The sequence below is a fragment of the Dreissena polymorpha genome, chromosome 3, assembly GCF_020536995.1.
Source record: "Dreissena polymorpha isolate Duluth1 chromosome 3, UMN_Dpol_1.0, whole genome shotgun sequence".
NCBI lineage: Eukaryota > Metazoa > Mollusca > Bivalvia > Myida > Dreissenidae > Dreissena > Dreissena polymorpha.
In genome coordinates, this window is record NC_068357.1 from 83,363,039 (window position 1) to 83,387,794 (window position 24,756).

The 24,756-nt window shown below is 34.1% G+C and overlaps 1 protein-coding gene and 1 long non-coding RNA gene across 44 annotated transcripts in view; one reads left to right on the forward strand and one right to left on the reverse strand.

Moving 5' to 3' along the window:
• Positions 1–24,756, reverse strand: part of LOC127875025 (uncharacterized) — a 305,966-nt gene that overhangs the window by 114,701 nt on the left and 166,509 nt on the right. For 5 of the 42 annotated variants that reach the window (XM_052419805.1, XM_052419791.1, XM_052419776.1 and 2 more), the window contains exon 14: positions 2,451–2,499. The exons of 35 other annotated variants lie outside the window; for them this stretch is intronic. In XM_052419805.1, coding sequence (XP_052275765.1) covers positions 2,451–2,499 — 49 coding nt within the window. Of the gene's footprint in view, positions 1–2,450; positions 2,548–5,644; positions 5,788–6,545; positions 6,660–7,035; positions 7,172–24,756 lie in introns of all 42 variants that reach the window. 2 more of the 42 variants (XM_052419814.1, XM_052419804.1) reach the window with 2 other exon arrangements.
• LOC127875033 (uncharacterized) overlaps positions 1–24,756 on the forward strand; it is a 252,157-nt gene that overhangs the window by 80,934 nt on the left and 146,467 nt on the right. Inside the window, exon 1 of one of the 2 annotated variants that reach the window (XR_008047226.1) lies at positions 10,989–11,136. The exons of the other annotated variant lie outside the window; for it this stretch is intronic. This is a non-coding gene — a long non-coding RNA (uncharacterized LOC127875033). Of the gene's footprint in view, positions 1–10,988; positions 11,137–24,756 lie in introns of those variants that run through there. 2 annotated transcript variants of the gene reach the window in all.

Here is a 24,756-nt window from a genome sequence, read left to right on the forward strand (position 1 = left end):
GGGCTTCCTGCTTATTATATCTATTGTGTTCTACTTCACGATGGCACTTAAAGATTGTCTTCAATTTGGTCCAGAAGTTTGGACACAATATGCTTCTAAAAAGTTCACAATTGCTAATTATTGTAAGTTTTCAGACTCCCTCTCAATTTTCAGACACTCAGTTTCCACTGTCATATAAGAATTGAGCATGCCATTTTTAGTGATCATAACAATGAAATAGTTTATGGATGAATACAAAATGAGGCTCGTGATGTGCAGTTCTATAATGGTAATTGCTGTTATCTATAAATAATCACATAAATTTACTTCTTGATAAACAAATAACTTATACAATAACCATTAGATCCTTGTCAATATTTAAGTAAAAACTGAAAATAATGAGATACAATGAAAACTGGTGTTCTTACAATGATACTAGCAGACGACATTTACATTATAGGATCATAATCATTCTCTTATAAATTATAAGATAATAATCTAGTTCGAACACATGACCACTTTGTGACCAGATTGTGTTCTGTTGGTCCCTAGTTTCAAGATGACACGTGGCAATTACAGTGCAGTATTTCAGTTGCCCCAATATTAGGACACTGACTTCATGAGATTTCCATACTCGTAAAGCAACTTTTAAGAACAGTTTAAAGTGAATAAACCTTAGTTCAACGCCTTTCAATTATATGCTTGGTAAACAAAGATAATTAATGTTTATTGTTTACTAATTGGTGTGTTCGACGTCTTTGTATGATCATTGTAACTTGTTTACTGAGTGTTACCACATTTGAGCAACAACACAATGATAATGACCAAGTTAAAATCTAGTCAATATCCTGTAGTTTAATGTTGTTGTTGGAACACAACAACATGTTCATTAACATAATTGAATAAGGCGATTGTTTTCAATTAATAAAAAATAGTTACAGCAAGGAACATATTTTATGCAAAGATATATCTTCTAAAACAATGGGAATAATTAGTATGTAGCAATTTGAACCTTTGATAAAACACATCCATCAATGTTATTGTAGCACATACAATAGGATAGACAATTACATCAATGTTATAAAGTTTACCATTATTGCCAAAACTTATCAGACCCATGCGTACCTAAGTTTCCGACTAATTACTTGTGTGTGTTAATCATGTTAATTTCCATGATCTATTTATTTTGAGTCATACAATTACGGAATAAAATTAATTCTTTTTAAAATTAACAACACCATGATATCCCATCACATTTCCATTTCCAAAAGTGTCCATGTTGCAAATTAAAAATTTGTTTCATACCATTATTACTGTACATTTTTGGACACTAAATTTTCTGACAACCAGGTTTTTAACCAAAATAATTATTGGCTTAAATGACTCAAAATCTTCTTACATACAGGTTTTCGTGCGCAATTAATGACTCTACATTTTCAGACAGTTTATTGTACAATTCTATTTTCCCAGAGTTCTGCCCTGATGCAATTATCTGGAGACACTTTGATCATGTGTTTTTACAACCGTATTAAGGACATAAAACCTTGCAGACCAATGACTAATGCAATAAACCAAAACATGTGCGTTCTATGTATATCCACATTATTCAATGGTTGCAACCAACAGCTTAAAGTAAAACATACATAAAATTAATTTATACTATACAGCATGCTATTTTACCAGCAGGTGCTATTATTCTATGAAACAATGACGCTATACAAATTGCATACCCGTCAGATCGTCAATGCAATATTATATGAGTTCCTCTAATTTTTTGGAACACTTGTATTGTTTGTCTCTTAATTTTTTGGACACCTGTACAATTTGAGTATTTGTTGTATCTTAATTTTTAGACATGAAAAATATTAATTATTTTTAAATGTCAAAAATCATAGAGTAATTACAGTATATTTTGTAATATTAAGTAACCATTGAAAACATATCTAAACAAGAAAAAATAAGTTTCTTCACCTAAAAAAGATCTATCATCAAATTAAACAACATTTCATTAATTTATAGAACCATTATTTATCTACTGAACATAATAATGCCCATATAAGCAAGCTCAGCTTCGCCATCATCCTTCGTTTCATTCTGATTAATCAAGTGAGGCAACTCCTTCAAAACTCAGGAACATGAGAAGGGTCTATTAATATATATTATTGCCAATTCAATTTAATTAGAATTCTACCAGTTTGCTTTAATCCATTGGCACATCACACATGTTTTTACAACAGGCTGATATGCAGGGTTTTGTGGTCTGATTAGCAGACAGGGTAGCTACGCTGGTCGCATATGGTATATGAACCGGTTGTGTATGACACTCAAAATGGGCTGTTCGAGATCATGAGCATCAGGTCCAAATTTGAAAGCAATAAATATCAACCATACCTTGCTCTGAGAGAGAGAGCAGCTTGTTCTTCTTGATAGCCCACTGTCCCTCAATATTCCCCTATGAATATCAACCATACCTTGCTCTGAGAGAGAGAGCAGCTTGTTCTTCTTGATAGCCCACTGCCCCTCAATGTTTCCTGTGGTTGAGAACGCCCAGCAGCAGCCACAGGAGCCCTGGGGTTCAAGAAGACAGAAAAAATCTTAAAGAAAGTTATAGTTACAATAAAATCTTAACTTTTTTTGGCTATACAATACCATCATAAAGTAGACATGAATTACTTATGTTTAAAAACAAAACAAAAACAGAGCTATAATAAATATTAAAAGAAATACAATACATACATACATATACATTTCCTTAATATATAACAAGAACTTCTTAAAATCTTACATCAAATGTCATATGTGCTATGTGATATCTGAAAAGCTCCCTACCATCCTCCAGTAAGGGTATCACGTTTACAGATTTTTCTAAACGTTTAAACGAAATGAAATAAATGAAACGTTACCGTTTAAACGGTATCCCTATGTCCGTTTAAAAAGCATCAGTACCATCGCATTTCCAAACTGAAAATAGTAATTATTTCCGGAAGTAATATTCAGTGCATATCCCATTCGCGCAATGACGTCATATTAAAACCATAAATATTTTAAAACAGATCATCCGTATCACCACATATGTATTCGTCATTCTGTAAAAACAATTTAAAGAACGTCGAAAATAATGTAAAATAGATGAAAAATACTGTTTTCGAAAACAACACTCCGAAACAAATGCACGTATTTTGCACATGAAATACAATGTGCATATCGTTTGCCCGCGGAAAATGAAACACCAGTTAACTAGCAAAAACGTTATCAATATATAATTTGGTTAAAATATTGCTTTTCAACATGCTACCGCCGTGTTTTACTTTGCTAATCAATCACTTAAAATATTTCAAGATGGCGGCATATGCACTGTTTCGTTGCCAAGTTGTAAGATTTTCGGAAAGTAATGAAGATTTTCCGTTAGTTTCCGTTCATGTCTGCGCCATCCGCTAACAAATCAGAAATAATTAACTGCCAAATTCGGTAGCCCGGATTTACCGCAAGTACTCGGATTTCGCAGTTCGTCATCGGTATACTTCGTACGGCTAGTCGGCTACGTTATTTTCACACCAATATTTATTATATTGATATTGACCGTCGTTTAAACGTTTACTGTTTTTGTAAACTTTTTTGAGCAAAACACGAAACGCGACCGTTTAAACGTGATACCCTCATCCTCCAGTCTTGCAGGCTTTGTTCCTAACCCCATATTTATAAGGCCCTGTTTATGGCAAAAACAGTTAGTCCACACATACAGAATACATGGTTGATGCCAAGATGGAGAAAGTTTATCCAGTAAGTCCAGTGAGGCTTAGAACAAAGAAAATAGAGAAAGCTTTAGTGAAACCTACTTTCTTTTTTTGGACCAAACCAAATAAACTTTCTTAAACGCAGCACCTACCATGTATTCAAATTATGCTGCTACTTTACCAGTTTATATTAAACCTAGGAAAATTACTTAACCCTCAACATAAGTTGCGACTTTGAAGGGCCTCTAACATGTTCAACAATCCTGATGGCCGATTAACTGCCTGTTTTGTAGATAAAAATAGTTCCACATTAAACTGTAGGTTTTAATGTTTGACAATAAAGAAAATGAGCTCTGAGGAGCATCAAATGTTTCTGTAAATACGTTTGTTTTTCAATTATTTATTTTAACCAACTGGATGTTAAACTTTTGTCAAACATCATATGTCTAATTTAATCTGTCCATGTCATTTCCTTATTAAAAAGTATGGAAAGCTGATTCTGCCCTTTTTCACTTAAGTACTCCTCATTTGACATTACAGTTTTAGGATGTACCCGGTACTATACATAGTATCAAAGATGTGATACTTGTAAGTTATTACACTTTCTGCTCATAGTATTTTCGACTTTGCAATTAACCAAGAAAGATCACATTCTATGCCCTGGTTATCCAGCACATAGGAATACACATTGACTGAATATCGCAAATCATGTGATCAAATGACTGATATCAACCACTTTTGATGGTCGCCCTTTCATTTAATGAATGTTTACAATAGTAGCAGAATTAAGTTAAATATGAGCCTTGTTATGCACAAACTGGCTTTAAGCCTTTGCATGCTGGGAAATTTATCGTCTGCTAAAATGTTGTCTGCTGAATTTCTACAATTAACATTTCTTCGATTTTTTTTTCAAAAAATACTATCAGAATAGCAAACAGTTTGGATCCAGATGAGACGCCACGTTCTGTGGCGTCTCATCTGGATCCAAACTGTTTGCAAAGGCCTTCAAAATTCGGTTCCCGCACTGGAAGAGTTAATGCATGTGCGTAAAGTGTCATCCAAGATTAGCCTAAACTGGAGAAGAAACTTTTTGAAGAAACTTCAATAAAATAACAAGCAATATCCCCCGCCAAATTAAGTTTGTTTATGGATGGTTGCAAATCCCTTGATATACGGTATCATCATAACAAATAATGCAGTGTAAAGTAATTGTTTTGATGCATTGCAATTCTCCTCATTGATATCTATACACCAATGAAGTTTCATGTTTAAATCTTGTAGTGTATCTGAGATATAGCCTTTAAAAGTTTAAGAAAGTGTAGGGTTATGGTTCTTGTGCAGGGCAATTCTTCACATTGATTTCTACACACCCATTAAGTTTCATATTGAAATGTTTTATCGTATCTGAGATATAGCCCTGAAAAGTTCCAGCATACAAAAACAACAAAGGACAATTACTCTTATTTAAAAAAGTAAAGGGTTATAGTTCTTAAGCATGTCACTTCTCCTCATTAATATCAATACACACATGAAGTTTCATGTTGAAGTCTTGCATGGTAACTGAGATATAGCCCTGAAAAGTAACATCAAATAATAAAAAAACAGAGGGCAATAACTCGTATTAAAGAAAGTGTAGGGTTATGGTTCTTACGCATGGCGCTTCTCCTTATTGATATCTATACACTTATGAAGTTTCATGTTGATATATTTTATAGTTTCTCAGATATAGCCCTAAACAGTTTTGTGACAGACGGGTGGACAGACTGACAGACTGATGGACAGACAACACCAATCTATATCTCTCCACCTTTGGCAATACAAAATTCAATCCATTCTATGTGTATACTGCTCAGGCTAATCTGGGATGACAATTTACGCACATGCATTAAGCCCAGTTTTTTTTATTACGTTGCTCGTAAGATGCTATTCACCTGATTCTTGACAGGTGTCACGGCCCCATGGTCGCGCCAATCAAAGTTGTCTGGTATGGACCCTGAAGGGATGGACGCCTTTCTCATCCAATTATAGGCCTCCGTGTCCCATTTCTTGCCAACGTAACGCTTGAACTCCTCCTCTATAAAACAGACATTGATGAACACTGAATACTTATCATTATATCATTATATGAGCCATTCTCTTGGAAAAAGGGGCCTAGTGCTTGTGCATTAAGTGAACCCAAGATTAGCCTGCGCAGTCCAGCCAGGCTTATCAGGGATAACGCTTTTAGCCCTTATGGTGTTTTCTTTTAATGGAAGTCTCTTCTAACAAAATTCAGTTTATACGGAAAGTGTTGTTCCTGATTAGCCTGTGCAGCCTCAACAGGTTATTCTTAGACTACACATTACACACATGCCTTAAGCCCCATTTTCCCATACCATGGCTCATATAAATGTCAAATACATTTAATAAAATTGTCAAGTATATTAAGCATTTAAAATTGATTGATTATTTAGACAGTTGTATGTATCTGTGTTTCATTATTCTACATCATATGGTGTTAATCCCTAATCTTTCAAATCATGAAAAATGAACAATCAATTAAAATATTCAGTATGAAGAACAATATTCTGTAAGAAGGAATGTCCTCAGAAGTTGCCAACTTATTGCTGTTGGAGAAAAAAATAATTGGCAGACAGGATAATGACATAACTTGTTCAATCATTCAAAAGTTCAAGAACAATTGTAATTTGTACAGTGGTTAGTTTTTTAAACCTTCCATGATGAGAAAAAAGTATGATTTTTAAATATGTTCCTGGCAGATATTAAAATGCCAATAAGGCATGATATTTCAGGATGCTCCAGACAGAAATCCACAAGTCATGAATCACATACTTGTAAGATCAGCAAACTTTGTGGCCCCATAGACAGCTGATCCATTCTCTGTCTCTTGCAGTTTACGGGCAGTGCGCATGTTATCACAGAACACTGCAAACCTCTTCTCCTCCTCTGAAAACATAAATGAATAAAAAACTTCAGAAAAACAACACACGGAGATATTGAGAATAATATTTATTAAGATTTGGAATATGATCTGCAGTAAGCGGGTATAAAGTATGTGTCATGAATCTGATTTCCTGTTAACATTCTTGTATTTTTCATTTGAGTAAATAGTTAAATCAGCATGAAATAAAAGCAGTTTAATCTTAAACTCATGCACAATAAACTGTATTGTCCTGTTTTTGTTGTTAATGTCTGTGTTGTTTTGTTGTTGTTGTTTTGTTGTTGGGGGGGGGGGCAGAGCAAAAGTATATCTAAGAAATTAACGCATTTCATTGAAGAATTCATCACTCTCAATATCAATACTAATATAGGAGGGTATTACCTTTGGGTGAGTCATAGAGTTTGTTAAACTTGGCCTTGAAATCCTTAAACATTCCAATATGACAATCATCATGTCCACCTCCACCAATTAGATTCTTTTCATGTTCTACCATATCATGTCCATCTCCACCAATCAGGTTCTTTGCATGTTCTACCATATCATGTCCATCTCCACCAATCAAATTCTTTGCATGTTCTACAATATCATGTCCACCTCCACCAATCAGGTTCTTTGCATGCTCTACCATATCATGTCCATCCCCTCCTATCAGATTCTTTGAATGTTCTACCATATCATGTCCATCTCCACCAATCAGGTTCTTTGCATGTTCTACCATATCATGTCCATCTCCACCAATCAGGTTCTTTGCATGCTCTACCATATCGTGTCCATCCCCACCAATAAAATTCTTTGCATGTTCTACCATATCATGTCCACCTCCACTAATCAGGTTCTTTGCATGTTCTACCATATTATGTCCATCCCCTCCTATCAGATTCTTTGCATGATCTACCATATTATGTCCATCTCCTCCAATCGTATTCTTTGCATGTTCTACTACATCATGTCCATCTCCACCAAGCAATCTATCAATTCCAATGTGAACCAAATCATGACCATCTTTACCAAGCAGTTCTTTCGCGTGATTTACCAGGTCATGACTGTCACCTCCTCCAAGAAGATTCTTAGCATGCTCAACCAATTCCTGGCCATTCTTTCCAAGCAGCTTACGACCAGTATCAACAATTGCATCAGTGTCAATGTTGGATTCAAAGTTTTTAAGATGATCAACCAGATCATGACCATCTGGACCAAGAAGTTTTTTGCCCTGACTCAACAGTTCGTTGGCATCTCCACCAAAGATGTTTGAAGCTCTGTCCTTGATATCTTGCACAAAGGGCAGATCACTGAGTTTTGTTTTCGCCAACTTCACCACAGTTGGCTGGTTGGTATCAGCTGTGGGAGAAATTTCTTCTTCAGTGGGCTGGAAAACAAATGTTGACATGAAATTTCCTGGATTTGTAAACTCTGGGATATTTGTTGGATCTAAAAGTTTGGGTTTGGAATAATTTATATTTGCCTAAAACCTGAAAATACATATTTCTTATTTGTTTACATACTTTTCGACACCCCTCATGGTTGCTTAACTTTCACTTTAACATCAATGAGTTAATTACCCACATTGTCTGATTTTCATTTTCTAGATAAGGTGATAACATAATTACTAAAGCCTATATTTGCACCTCACAAGTGGTATAATCAAAAGGTGCAATAAACCATTATTGCAAAAACATTATTATTAGTGGCAACCATCTTTCCTTGTGATTGTAATTGATTTAAATTGTAATAAACTGTGGTGATTTTAATGACAGTTTGACATTTGATACATTGTGACCTTAAGTCAATCAACAATAAAGCAATCTGTACCTTCCAGTTCCAGATACTCTGTCATTTTACTCTTTCAAGAAAAACTTTATAAAATTATTAAAAGTACGGCAAAATGATTTAAGTCAAGAATTTAGACTCATAATGCAGTTTTATAACTTCAATATGTTCCCTTAATCAATGTAAAATCATATTTTCCCATCACTTAACCAGCATATATCTTGCATGTTTGGCAAAACATCTCTGCATGTGGACCTAAAACTAGCAGCTTGGGATTTCCGAGATTGTTTTATTACGCTGCTAATTAGAAATCAAAAAGATTTCAAATGTTAATCAAGGGAGCTGACATATTAACTGACATGTCAAAACTTGTTTCCCGCCGTAAGTATGACGTCACAACTTGGATATACATGTATTTATGTAATAAGACTTCTGACATATACTTTTGATTAACATTTGACTTCACAGGTGAGTGCACACCTGAAAATCCCTGAACATCAGTGCCTGATGATTAATATTAAGTTCACACACTGTAAAGTGGTTTGATGTAGGCATCGCAGTTTGAAGAACGCGACACATCAGACAGTTTATTTTCAAACCATTTAATATTGTTTTTCATACAAAATTAGTGATATATAATTCAAATGTGAAATCAATATTTGTTTATGTAAAAAGCCAAAATCTTGAGTGAACTAAGCGCCCTCTCATTGAAAAATAAAACTTCTGTTGTGTTGCAATCATCAACCCATGACACAAACTTCATGAGGGCCATAGTTCTCTGTTTCGCATTTTGGATTTTCGGAGAATTCGACTTTTCTTAGCAGATTATATGATGTTTCCATATTTCCAATTTCGCTATTTTTTTAGAACTTTACGGAGATATTTGATTATGTTTTAGTTTCATGAAGAATTAAAAAAATGTGACTCCTAGAGTAAAGGCAAAGGCAAATAAATATAAAGGCATGGTTTTATAGAATGATATTGATAACATCTTCAGCCTACTTCCACATTTACCCCAGGATCACTGGGATCATATAAGTCGTCCGTATGCACAGTATGCAGCCATGGCTCATTGGCGTATTTCCTACACAGGTACCCATTTTATACACCTGGGTGGAGAGAAGCAAGCGAGGGATTAATTCTTTACTGAGATAAATTCCGCGGTTTGAGCGGGATTGGAACAAAGGATCTTCTAAATTGCAAGACAAGCATCCTTACACTAGACCACTGTCCCAATGTATTCACAAGGAGTCACTCCTCGATGGCCATGTTTTTCTATGGATCACAATCAGTTACCAACTCAGTTGGAAAAAAACAGTATGATGTTACAATTTGCCAAAAACATACACCTCTGGGCCTTTTCATTTTAGAGAAGATTTTAGGTTGTTTGCCATACGAGTCTATATAAATCATGTGACTCCTGGAGAGTCTTCATTTTTAACACCAGATACATGATTTAAACAAACTTAGTTGTGGACCACTAGATGATGATACTAATAAAAAAATAAAATCCTGACTCTTGTCGAATGCGCAAAAACAAGATCAGGAGATGATCACTAATACATCACACCTTTGATAGACCGCTTTGACTCGAGTGCTACTTGAAAATAAACATTGATCATTATGTGTGAAAATGTTGGGACTAGAATTTAAGTTCAAAAGTAGGATGAACTCCAAAACGTATCATTAAAATTACCAATGTTTATTTCAGAAATATAAACATGGAAAATAATGGGAACTTCAAATTGGTCGAATATCAATCAATTTGAATAAATTGTGTTTTTGAAATAGCTGTGTTAGGCTGTATAAAAGTATTATTTCAGAATGATTGTTTCATGACCCAGAAATTAGACAGATTAATATTACTCATAATGTCTACACATATTTAAGATATGTCATTTATGTGTGACAATTTAAAAAAATATATAGTTGAAATTTAGTACAGTATAAATGATATACCTAATAATGACTGTACTTCATCTTGAAATGGACATTTTTGTATGCAATTCTTTTATAACAACCTTAACTGCAAGTTGTATGTCTTAAGTAAAACTTCCACATAGATTAAAGATTAGTGTTTTTATACTATCAACATGTACTGTGTTACTGTTTTGTATGTGTGTCACTTCATTATGTGAGTGAAACGATCAATGTTCAATATGGTCAAGTGGACAGGAATTAAGGCATAAATATTACAAGAAAACAACTTAATAATAATTAATATTTATATGACTCCATAATAAGCAATTGAGTAACCTTACAATTAACTACTCAAGTGTTGACAAATTCATGCGTTGCATCATGTAAGAAAACAGTAAACCTCTATACTCAACTCCTCACAAAAATTATTTTAATCATTTAACCCAATTAATTTTAACTCAAAAGTTTTTTAATAACATTGTTTTTTAATGGGAAATTATCACTGAGATGCACACGCACATGTATAATTTCTTTACTTCCACGTGAAACACCAGCTTTCCTTATCACACATTTGACACAAATAGAAAAAAAATGTTCACACCTTCCTGGTCAAGAACAAGAAACAGATAGTTAAAGGAAAAATGACAGTTTTATTATTTCACTCTTGTGCAAATATGAATGATACATCTATAAAGGCAAAAAACAAAGACAACAACAGTTCATATATTGCAAAGAAATACAATAGACTTAGTAGTGTTAGTAGGCTCTCCAGTCACTGAGCTTTTACAGGTCAAGGTCCTGCACATATACAGGTCGAGAGGTCAACGGGTACGCCGTCAAAAATTGTGCCCAGCTCAGCACACAGTCAAACTATGGACCTTAAGAGTTCATAAAGATCAAGATCCACATCAAAGTATAAAGTTGAAACATGTCTAAAAGAACACTTTAAAGTAATATGAGTAAGGTAATCACACAATACATCAGAAACGCAGAAATCTGCTTATCAGTAACAGAAATGATATTTTCTTGTACTATATGCAGGGATTAACATTGAAACATAATCATGCTTTTTGATGCAAACATTTTGCATTTTTTTCACTTTTGACTCAGCAGTAAATGTGGCCTGTAGAGTGTTAACAAGATTTTACTACAGCCATATAAGGAAAAATGCCCTGCCCCTTGGAAGCCATTTTGTTCAAGCAAACATAATTATTTTCGAACTCATCCATGATATCATTGACACCAATCTTCTGACCAAATGTCATGAAGATTGGACAATAAATGTGGCCTCTAGAGTGTTAACAAGGTTTTACTATAGCCATATATAGGAATATAGGGAAAAATGCCCCGCCTATTGTGGCCATGTTTTTAAAGCAACCAATACCATTTTCGAACTCATCCAAGATATCATTTGGACAAATCTTCTGACCAAGTTTCATGATGATCGGAAAATAAATGTGACCTCTAGAGTGTTAACAAGGTTTTACTATAGCCATATAAGGAAAATAGCCCCACCCCCGTAGTGGCCATGTTTTTCAACCAATCGGCATCATTTTTAAACTCGTCCATGATATTACTGGGATGAATCTTCTGACCAAGTTTTATGACGATCAGACAATAACTGTGGCCTCTAAAGTGTTAACGAGATTTTACTATAGCCATATATAGCCATATAAGGAAAAATGCCCCGCCCCTTGGCAGCCATGTTTTTCAAGCAAACGTAACCATTTTCGAACTCATCCAAGAAATCATTAAAACCAATCGTCTGACCAAATTTCATGAAGATTGGAAATAAATGTGGACTCTAGAGAGTTAACAAGGCAAATGTTGACGCCGCACAACGGACAACGGACGACGGACAAAAAGCGATCACAAAAGCTCACCATGAGCACATTGTGCTCAGGTGAGCTAAAAATTGCGAGAACAACACAAGAATAACATCAAAATCGATAAAAAACGTATTTATTAATTGCCTGTTTATTTATTATTATTACTTTTACGGAACTGTTTATTATAATGATAATTCCCTTTACGAATGTGACGTATAATATATATTATGATCATGACAAATGCATATTTTATGTTCATGTTGTCTTATACAGATTTTTTAACTGTTTAGTGGGAAATACAATGATAACATAGAATTTAAAAAAATATTTTAAATATGTTATACTGCTATCGTTATGAGTGTAAATATTGAAGAAAATCGTTACGGTTGACATATATAAACGTATAATAAATTAAATAGAAAAACAAGGTCGCATTCATTCATAGTCATATCTCGCATCAAACAAATATGAATAAAATGAATAAGTTTTTTTAAATTAACAGACATATACACACTTGACATATAATATTCATGATATAAAATAAACGTTATATTTACATAAGTGTGTTATAACTTAACCCTTTAAGCGCTGGAACCGAATTTGAAGGCGTGGCGTCTCATCGGGATCCAAACTGTTTGCTATTCTGATAGTATTCTTTGAAAAAAATCGAAGAAAATGCTAATTTTAGAAATTCTGCAGACGACATTTTAGCAGACGACAAATTTCCCAGCATGCAAAGGGTTAACTATCGGCTCAAAATGACAGGCTTATAATCACGCAATAAACATATTTTAGCTATTAAACAATCATACTTGTGTTTGACATAAATATGAATAAAAATGCTTAATACGTACATTTAATTATACACATGCTATTTACAAACAAAGAACACGAATTGTTATTGTGTTCTTCTTGGATAATTGACAATAACACATAATTATTATTTGTTTTTACAATAACTTCAGAATTAATAAACATTTAAAAATATATCTAGACACATACTTCTCAAGTTGACATTCTTAATTGACCACTCGCCAGCTGTCAATCAAACTCACGTAATAATCAATCAGATTTCGTTTATTGCGGCCACATGGTCCGACAAACAAAGAATGTCGGAGTAATGGAATAAGCGTTATGTGGAAACACAACTTAGTGGGCGGAGCGATCGCGCAGATGGCGACTGGTCAATTATACCATACCATACCATATTCTTTATTGCATAAAACATATACAATGTTTATAGCAAACAATATATAGAACAAATATACAGTGGGTAAGACATACAATTAACAACAATGGTTAACAAGAGCTTAGCTAGTACATGTACACATAATGATGTTTAGAATGATACTAACAATTGTAATAAATCTTTTTTTTAATCACTCTTCAGTGTTCTGGTCTTATTTGCAAAGAAAACGAATTTTGCCAAATTATTCAGCACAATTTTTGATTCTGAGTTTATAAGTGCGATAAATTTATTTACAGTAGGCCATCGGCAAAAATAAGGTTTGAAGAATTTTGTTCTACTTAGTATTTTTGACAGACATGCGTGTCTTGTATAAGCTATACCAAAATTACTTACATGCAACGAAACATCAGAAACATCAATCAAAACCCAATAATGCAAACAGATTGACATATTTCGGTCATAATAGCTGTCTTCAAACGGACTCTCGCATCTCGCACTGCGTATAGCCGTCGTATAACTAATTTTGTTATGTGGCACTATAATTGGTGATCAGTTACGTAGTCGTTCGTATAAAGGGTTTACTTCAATCAATTAATAATCAGTTTTATTGAATATCCAATACAAACACTATTGTTTAGGCACAAAGAAAAGTATATGATATTGAGCATCTGTGTATTATCAATTTGTATAAAACATTTCTTAGTGATTCTTTGGCCTAACAATGATCATATCTTATAAAAGTGATATATGTTGAGGTCGCAAACGCAGACCACAACTCATTTAAATCAAATGCCAATACAAACTTCATAAGCACATATAATTAAAATCAATTAAGATTTAATGTTATGGAATACTTTCAGAATGAGCATATTTAATAAATTATATTTACTACTGTTGAATCCCCATGGTCATACGAAGTTAGCTTGATGACATTCACGGGAACATTATTTTAAGAAAATACTAATTTACTATGCAATACAGAAAAATCCACAGAACAATGCCAACAAATAACAAAAAAATGCCATCGCCTTACAACGCTCGAGGTCGATTATATGGCATACATGGCATTTCATGAGCAACCATACTCGAATTCAAATGCAACTACATAGCATTGCGATACACACTTTAACTTACGAACTACACCAGCATACACACTCATTTATCATGGTGTTTTTATGTCTATGTACCTAATTTTGACATAGTACAGAATAGTCTCAAAGCTTTTAACTAATTAATTAATTAATATAATTGCTTCCCTTTCCTGTATATCGTTGCTTCACGCCTTGTATATAATTGCTTCACATTATTGTAAATCTTTGCCGCTTGTACATCAATGCTTCATGTTATTGTTTAGTATTGCATCACGTTTGTGTATTCCCGTCCTTAACCGTATTTTTCATATACCGCTTAAATGCAGCATCAGCAAAATCCAACAATGCTTTTCTGGCCTGTTCTGCTACGCAAGCATTTTTGCCCAACCGCAACTGAGTTTCGGCATCCAATCCTGTCAATGTATTTTATTATTGTTCATTAAGAACTAAACCTCACACAGATATTTTTTTTACCTAATATCAACCAGTCATCTTAACTTAACTTTATTAAAACACCTTAGACAAAAGAATATGCAACTCATTTTATGTAATATTTGTAAAATATTAATAGTAGCATGTACTCAAACTATACGGATTTATGCTTTAAACGACCTGTAAATGTAGCTGTTTGAGTGCAATGGTCATAAAATAACAACTGAATATTGAATCATCGCAGCCCAATATAAATCCGACAAAATGGGCTTGATGCTGTAGTGCCCTGGCCGAGTAATACCTTTGTTAGTTGTATTTAGCCGATTTATTTACTGATACCTAACCATACAAAACGAAACTGAAAACAACCACGTATAATAAACATTTGGAGTTGCAGAAAGTAAGTTGTTTTCTACCCTTGCAAGTGTTCAAAAAGATGTTTTAGTATTGATGTAGATAGATTAAATCAACGCACATTTATGACAATATGCATATCATATAATATTTGCAAGAAGAACTTTAAAACTTAATCATCATTCGGATATGCTTAGATTTCGTCCACAATTCACAGGCAAGCTAGGGAAAGTCCATTCCAAGAATAGGTGTTAGTCCTAAATCATTATCGTGTTCATCTAGTATACCTTTATTTATCTGTTTATATCATCCTTATTAACAATTGGATATTTTATAAAGCAATGGCACGCGAATTAATACATTTAATAGGATATTGCTATAAGAAACTACCCTGAAACACCCATTCATTACGTGGAACCTTCCTCCCATGATGCTTTGGGAAACTATATAAGACAGAACTCAAGCAGTTGAACCTCAGTAGCGGATCCGTGGTCTAGTGGTAACATACTGGCTTCACAATCCAGAGATCCCCCGCTGCACCTAACCTACTACCTCGTCTTCGCATGAGACGTTAAACCAAGGTGCAGTGTACTAGGTGCTATACACCGGGCACTAAAAGACCCAGGGTCACCTCTGGAACGGGGTGTCTCCTGTATCTTGCACTATCCCCCGTAACCAACTAACACGTCTTTCTGGGGGCGATGGCCATATGGGAGACAATCCCGGTGCACTCGATAAAAAACAATGAAGAAGAAGTTGAAACTCACTCTGGTCGGGGAGCGTCAAGCTTCCCAACAGCACTTAATCATGTGTTTACTCACATGTAACTGTGCTTTTAAAACAAAAGCTAATTGGCAAAAAGGGACACTAGTAGCCTGAACGCTTTTGTAAAAAAAAGACTCGTGCCGGTGTTGCATGTCAATGTAGTAGACCAACTAAATAACCAGCAGCCATTTGCACCAAAAGCATCTTAGACATAATTTAGTTATTAATTATATTTTATTTAGTGTTACTCTACGAATTACACACCAATCATTTTCATTTGTTTCTAATCACTTTGGCCAGGTAGCCACAAGAAAACCTATTATTACCTTTGCTAATTCCCGTATTTTGTAGTGTCCAAAGTCGGGCACGCTACAATGCTATGACATTCATGGTTAACATTGGCTTTGCGGGGGCGGCACTGCCTTCAGCTCACTGCTTCAATGACCTGAACATTTGAGCCTATTTTCACGAAAATCGTTCTAAATGCAAATTTAATATTTAGCGGATATCCAATGGTTGCTGGAGTATTTTACTCCAAGTGTGAAATTGACTTCTCATATTTCTTGACCTCGTGTCCATGATACCAACATTTGGGCCAAGGTGTATGCATCAGACACAAAATGTTACGGAAATGGTATTTGTAGAATTCATATTTACCTTTCACATAAGTTTGCTTTAACAATGCACAAATACCATCAATCCCGAATGATCTTGTGCAAGTACTCAATGACAACATCATCTGTGAATTTGAGTATGACCATTTAGTTGACATTTGACAAAGTACACTGTTACTTACGAAACTCGTTGTCCGACACGCGATCCTGACACCGTTTCACCCCATGTCGTGTTGTACGATAAATATGAACCAAAATTATCAAAGGGGGACAAAGTGCGGGTCTCTCGTAATATTCACGCACAATTCCGTACCAGTAGAACTTCCATATATGGTCCGACTTCTCATGCACTGCAGTGTATGTCTTGCTGCAAGTAATATTGTTTGGTAATGGCCTTGCAGTTTAAAAGCAAGCAACTGAATAAAGACTCAAAATACAATTATGTTAGACTAATCTGAATACCACAAGTAAACTATATCTTAAATTTATCGACTCGGCTATGCGAGATTCGGTACAATGAATGCAAAACTACTAATGAAAGTTGAAGAATGTACCTGAGCACGGCTATCAACAAGTTGACAAGAACGATCTGAGTAAGAATTATATAGATTGCTCCTATATAAATGACCAGGCGGGTGTTTTCTGGACAACGATCTTTACCGCCTGCGGATTTCCAAACGGTCGAATTCGTGGTGCAATCTCCATATTCATCTCCTACAAAATGTATAACGTTCACCACAAAAATTATGCCATGTTTGAAACAATCAATTATTAAACCCCGCATGTGCAAAAATAAACTTATCGATATCACGGTGCCTATACCACGTGACTTTTTCGGATATGTGTTGGGAGAATAAAGCGCGACCCAATTAACATTTTTAAGGATATCTTTTTAAATATTTCACCATTTAATGGGATAAAGTGGAGAGCCCGCTAATTTGTAAGAGTTTTCTATAGGCATCATGATCTTTTTAAACAAATAAGTATTTTTTCAGTAAAGTGCAACCGCGCGTTTGAACGGTTAGAAAAATGTCGGATCAGTGTAAGGACTTCATATTGCAAACGCGCGGTTGCACTTTACTGAAAAAAATACTTATTTGTTTAAAAAGATCATAATACCTATAGAAATCTCTCACGCATGAGCGGGCTCTCCACTATATCCCATTAAAAATTGTGAACTATTTAAAAAGACATCATTAAAAATGTTAACTGGGTCGCGCTTTATTCTCCCAACACAGATCTTAAAAAGTCACGTGGTATAGGCACCGTGGATATGTACCACTTAGATACACAAATACTTTTGCTTGCAACCATAAAGTAGTAAAAAAACGACTGAATTGGAAATTGTTTATGCACATCATGTATAATATAAATTGCGTACTAGTCTTTTCTTAAATCAGAATGTCTTCCTTTATATATATATATATACAGATAAAACGTTTAAGTTTTATTTTGTAATTTTATCAGAAAAGTCTTTCAACTTTTAATTCTCTCGCAATCAATTGAGTTAGAAGAATCGTACCAGAAATTTCGTCCAAGAAGAGCTCTCCAAAGATTTGCCAATATGGTTTGTAAACTAACTTTTTTAGTAGGGAGGCGCTTGGAGGCGAGTTTGGGTACAGATTGGCCTGGTACATAACGCTAAAGCTGACAAAGAAGACCATGAAGATTCCCAAAAATGAAAGCAGGTCTTTCATCTGAAAAACAAATGCGAACAAAATGGAACAACTGCTGCAACAGCAGAACAGAAGCCTTAATATAGCAAGGGGACCTTTGTTCATGGCGATGAACCCATCGCCATACAGAGTGATAATGCAAAACTAATATGTTGTTTCAATAATTGTGCACGTATGTTGGATTTGAAACATTTTCAAATTGAGTGAAATTAAGCATAGAATAAAAATACAAATTACAAAACATACCATTTTCCTTATCATGATTACTTTTGGACCGACGTTTTTGGCAACAAGAAATGCCTGTAGAAACCGCATATAGTACATAGCCACGGTAATACTGCAAAATCAAGTTCAATTAATGATGCCGAGTATCCTGATTGTCTTATACCGCCGTATTAGTTTTTATTTTTTTACTTTTTAAAATTTTAAGCTTATTGGCCACTTGCCTTAAATTAAACACGATGAGATGCTGAATAACTCGATTGGGTGTTCTTGATCTTGTTTATGTTAAAATAGTCTTGTATTTAGTTTAACCGGCTGGATGATTGACGTTGTTATTGCAAAAACAACTAACATTTGCATAACCAAAATGCTAGTTAACGTTTTTGCTGTTGTGCTATTAATGATCCGTTTCATAAAATCATGGATTCGGTTTGTGTATTTTATTGCTATTCTGCCATTGCAAATAAAAAAAGTATTTCGGAAACAAACATTTTATATGGGATTAACAAAGGGTTATACGGGCGAGCGGGCGTCGTTAAACAGGTGTTTTCGTTCATTCACGTTGGCTTTAACCAATCTTTAATAAAGTTTTAGGTAGCAAACTAGCATAGATACCAAGTTTGGTATTTTATTCAGGACTAGCCTGACCAAGGTCAGTGTCACGGTCATTCAAAATAGAAAAACGTGTTTCGCTCATTAACTTGAGTTTGGATGCAGGTATTGAACTAAAATTTAGTTTGTAGAGCGCTTCTATAAAGACCAAGCTTGGGGTTACACGTGGGACTAGTCGAATAAATACCAGGGTCTATGGTTTTGCAAATAGGGAAACAGCACAAAGGTGGTTTCCAGTTATGACCAGTCAGGTAAAGGTCAAGGTAACATTTTCACAAATTAACAAATGGTTACAGCTCATTAAATTTTAGATTTGATGGAGGTTTTTCGCAGAAAGTTTGTATTATGTACCTTAAATTAAGATTGGAATTGCATTTAGGAACAATACTTTTTTCTGTGTTCAATCTTTCTGTGTTTTCACTATGAGCATTAATTACATGCGAAACAAGCATGAAAACCTGGACTCGTGGCCTTTTCATTTTTCTTTTTTTTGTAAATATTTTAATCGTATCAAACCCGAAAATAAATTGATACATGCCACCTCTTTACGATTAGTGCATATATAAGCCCTGTAGTATTGAATCCGCATTATGATTTTATTAAATATTTAATATTAGATCTTAATTATACATTTTACATACCTGTATAGGAAACGGACATACTGAAAGTCATCTCCTGAGAAAGTGAATCTTAAAGCAACAGTCGTGATAAAAAGAATGTTGATCAACATATCAAACTTATTCCAGTGAGATCCAATCCAAGCTTTGATTTTGCTAAAGGGTCCAGGCGTTCTCTGCGTGATCAACTGAAAAAATAGATTATCAATACATGTTAGCATTTAGACTAACACAGTTCATTTTGATAATATATGCCAGGCGCTTAACCAACTGAGCTAGTCTGTGCAGTTGAGCAGTTCTGATAAAGTTTGTAAAATGTTCGTTAAATGTTCTTATATTTTTTGTTATTAGACCTGTCTCATTTCCTCAAAAGCCATTGTGGCGGCCCAGCCCCAGATTGTGTACTCCTTAAAGGAAGTTTCTTCATCCAGGTCCACGATGATGAAGTAAGAGAAGTAGAACATAAAAATCACATAGGACACCTGAAACACGTATTGAGTCGTATGAAAAGTATAAAAGATAAAGGCATAAAAAGAATAATAAATGTTTGTAATAATATCCTGCAATCATGATTATATGCCATTTGAAAATATTTGTATTGCTAACTAGTACACGTTCTAAACTTGGATATTGATATATATACATTTCACAATGCATACGTGCTTTGAATACTACAACACCGACCTCCTCTGAACCATTCGTATCTTACCATGTTGAACGTGTAAACGGACAAGGGTGCTGTGTACAGATAATACAATGCATCAAATATTTGTATCACTCCATCTTTTTCATTTCGAAGCATTCCCACGATGTGCACCTGCGGCTTAGACGAGTCCTTCTTTATATTTAAATAGTTTTGAAATTCAAGTTCGTCCCATCGGTCCTTTTGACTAACCTGCGTGATGAATATACTTTAAAAATCGCCCTTTAAAGTGTTAAAATAAGTATGATTGCTTACTTAAATGGGGCATAAACAAGCGTATGTTCATATATAAGCACTTTACTTTATCTGGATCCATGTGTTTATTTTACATTGTAAATTAACCTGTTCTGTGGTATAATAACAATATACACTTGTACATGTACAATTGCTTACTAAAATCGATGTATCGTTTTTAATATATTTTAGCAATTTACGTAATAGACGTCTTAGTGGCATACCATAATGAGCTATGTACAACCACATAAATATTGATCCGTTTGTTTATTTAACACTTTTATTAACTTCTTCGATGTTATAATAATAATATTTGCAAATACTATTGTTATGTAACCTTGTTTTCTTTTCGTTTCGTGCTGCAACATGTCTCAGTAAGTTCGTCCGATGAGTCGGATGGGCAAACCTGCGTGATGAACATACTCTTACAATCTCATTTTAATGTGTTCAAATACGTACCTATGCTGACTAAAATGAATCATTATCCATCTTTTACATTATTTCTCGTTTACCATTACACCATTAGCTACACACATACATCTGGATCTATGTGTACATTTAACACGTTTATTTGGTATTATATAAATATATGCATATACTATTGTTTTGTTACCTTGTTTGTTTTTTGTTTCGTGTCGCCAGATGGCTCAGCATGTTCGTTCGATTTGTCCTCCGTGTTTTCATGCGTGTTGAACACACTTTTAAAATCTCCCTTTACATTGATCAAATAAGAACAATTGCTTATTAAAATGAATCATTACCCTACGTTAACATAATTCTTCTTTTTAACTTATTTTAGCATTTTACTTCATCGTCATTTAAATCGCAAAACATTGTTAGATCCACACATATAAATGTTGATCCACTTGTCTAATTAACACGTTTTTAAAATTTTATAAGATATAATAAAAATATATACGCATTGTATTGTTATATAACCTTTTTCTTGCCGCAAAATGTCTTTGCTTTAAACGGTCGTTCATTCGTGGTGAATTTGATGCCAAATACGAACATTGGCATGAACAGCGCTAGGAGGATCTGAAAAAATCATCTTATAAGCAAAATAAAAAAATATATCATTATTTATTTATTTTACACATGATTTAAAAAATACATTAATACATCAACTAACTTATACATTAATTAAGAATTTAAATAGTATTTAGATTAAATATATGTTATCTTTATAATTTTAAATTTGATTTGTAATGCTATGGGGTCTGCATAAATTATTGGTCTATTGCTTTAAATAATATACAAGCAGGTTTAATGAAATTATCTCATGATATTGTTCTGGAGTTGTATTTTTCCTATATTTTTTCACACATGTTTGTGTGGTGATTAGTTCTGTGCTAAGTGGTAGTTCAACAACCCTTTCAACTGATCTAATACCCTATTGTTTTTACGTAAATTTATACCTTTGTATTTATTATGCTTATACTTAAACAATCAAATGCTAAAAGGGGGTCACCAAGTTACACTTTGTGGACATACATGGCGTTATTTTATAAAATTTAAACAAAGAAGTCATTGATTGGTCATAATTATTTTTGAAATAAATCATTGTCCGGAACTAGTTTCTTAGGTTGAAAACTGTCTACATTTATATATAGGGATAGTATTATGTATTGAACGTATTGAGCTTCTATAAATTTACTTTCATTTAACAAACTTTCAAGGGGTGCAACACTATCAAGCGATGACAAGTAAAGACGATAACTTGTTTAAATAAACTATCACTCAACGAACAATACGTAAACACATGCAATTTCTTTATCAAAATACCTTCCACCAGGATGTATTATTTGTAATCTTTCCTCTCCAAATTAAGTTAAGTTTCGTTTGGCAACATTCGTGCCCCATAAACTCCTTGAGAAAATTATTGTCCACCAACGCTAACGGCGTTATTGAATGAAATGGCGTTTTAAGTTTTTTTACCAACAAATCATGGGCCATTCTCTTGTCTTGCTTGTAACATTCGGTGAGTAACTCCATTGATTTGTGTTCGTAATTTCTAAAATATATATAGATGCGCAATATGTTAATGTGTTGTAATTTTACATACTGGTAACAGTAACAGAAACACCTGTACCCAGCTCATTCTCTCGAATATTTCCATTAAGAATACTAATTCATACATAAAATATAAACTTGCAGCATAACGAATTGTTATTTTGGAAAGTTACAATGCACATTATATAAGCATGTTTTTATACGTGTACTTAATAAACGATACAGTTACCTTGAATTGTTCTTGAGAATCGTTGACAACTCTAATTCCAGGCTTCGTTTTGCAGTTTTACAAAAGTTTTTCAAAATTGAACTTGCTACCAAAGCTGCACCTACAATGTGTGAACTGTTTATGAAAGCTATCCAATGTTTGCACATTAAGTCGGTCACTGAAACAACTATTTAACACATTGTTTTTTACAGAAAAGAATAACCATTTTAATAAAATTATGTTTAATGTAACTTACCAAGTTTGTCTTGACAATATCCCCACAGAAGCTCCCCCAGCTGTTGACGGTTAAATATTACGGCAAAGAGAAAAAGGTCTATAAAACCAATCGGCCTTTGAATGTCTGCGTGATAATAGAACACAACTATGATTATCAGCTTTTACGTACATCGCATCAATTTAAACGTACAATATAACGTGCGAATCTTTTATTAAAATTGCAAATTTATTTACACAAACTTAAGAAATATTTAAATACATTTCAAAACGTAAACTAACTAGACCAGTCTGTGTATGAGTTCGAAAACCGAAACATCCACGTACTTTGTTGACTATTTATGACAAATGCATGAACGAACATTAGATATTTTATTATCAAAGTACTTAGATGAGGGTATGGATTGGACACATCATCGTCGTTGAGCTGAGCACCCAGAAGCCGTCCGATTTCCAAGATCAGTTCAAAACTGTGCTGACATGTGTCGTTTTTACTGCTGTCTCGTTGTTTACTCCATCTTATATTGGCAACAATATCTTCTTTTGTCTAAATATTAAGGTAATACAGTGTCTGATAACATGCTAGCTTCAATGTTAGCGCGCTAGATTTGCTACTTAAGGCCATTGGTTCGAATACCAAGGAGGCAAACGTTTTCATAAAACATTTATTTTTGCTGTTGTACTTACTTTTTAATAACATTTTCCAATAAAACAAAAATATATCAGCAATTCTTTCAAAATATCGATCATTCAGTGAGCCACTTTTTTTTCAGAAGGCATGACTGTAATATATTGTGTGCGTTTTATCTACGTACATGTTTCTGTTGTGATTCCTGTTTCCACGCCAGCTGATTTTGAATAAACATTTTCATTGTATCATTTGCCGTATTATGACCCAGCACCTGTGGTTAACAAAACAGAAAGGAAAACACACAAATAAAATGACACACAATTGTGAATATATTTTCTTTTGCAGCAGTACATTCAACACAATAGTGCAAACAAAGATATATATATATATAAATATATATGATGACTTACTTCGATATACAATTCCTGCAGTGTACATATGTTAAAGAACGCTGACGTGACGGCCTGCAAGTCTTTTTCAAGCAAGACTTTGACAAAGTCTGCTTGATCATTTGCCAACGTTGCAAACAGCGTATCACGAATAATGTCCTGAAAGTTTCAATATAAGCCGCTGTTTTGGATAACCAGGCTTAAAGCATGTGGGTAACGTGTCATTCCTGGTTGGCATATGGAATCCGCACACGCTTAGCAGCGCGGACACTTTCGCCTTGAACGGATTTTCGTTAAAAAGAGACTTCATTAAAATCCGTATAAGCAAAAATTGTTGTCCTTGGGACGGCAGTTGACACACCTGCTTTAAAACCGGTGATCCAAGAGCCCGATTCATACATACTGGAAACTTGCTATGGCTTCCCTTGTCCAAAGTCATGCGATATATGCACGAGAGAACAGTTCAACCTCGCCATACAAAATGTACACGTTGATATGTCAAACATTATGTGAATATTATAATACCGTACAAACAAGACATAACACGACCGGATGAACACAATATGTATGTAAAAAATTTACTGGCTTGCTTTCAATTACTT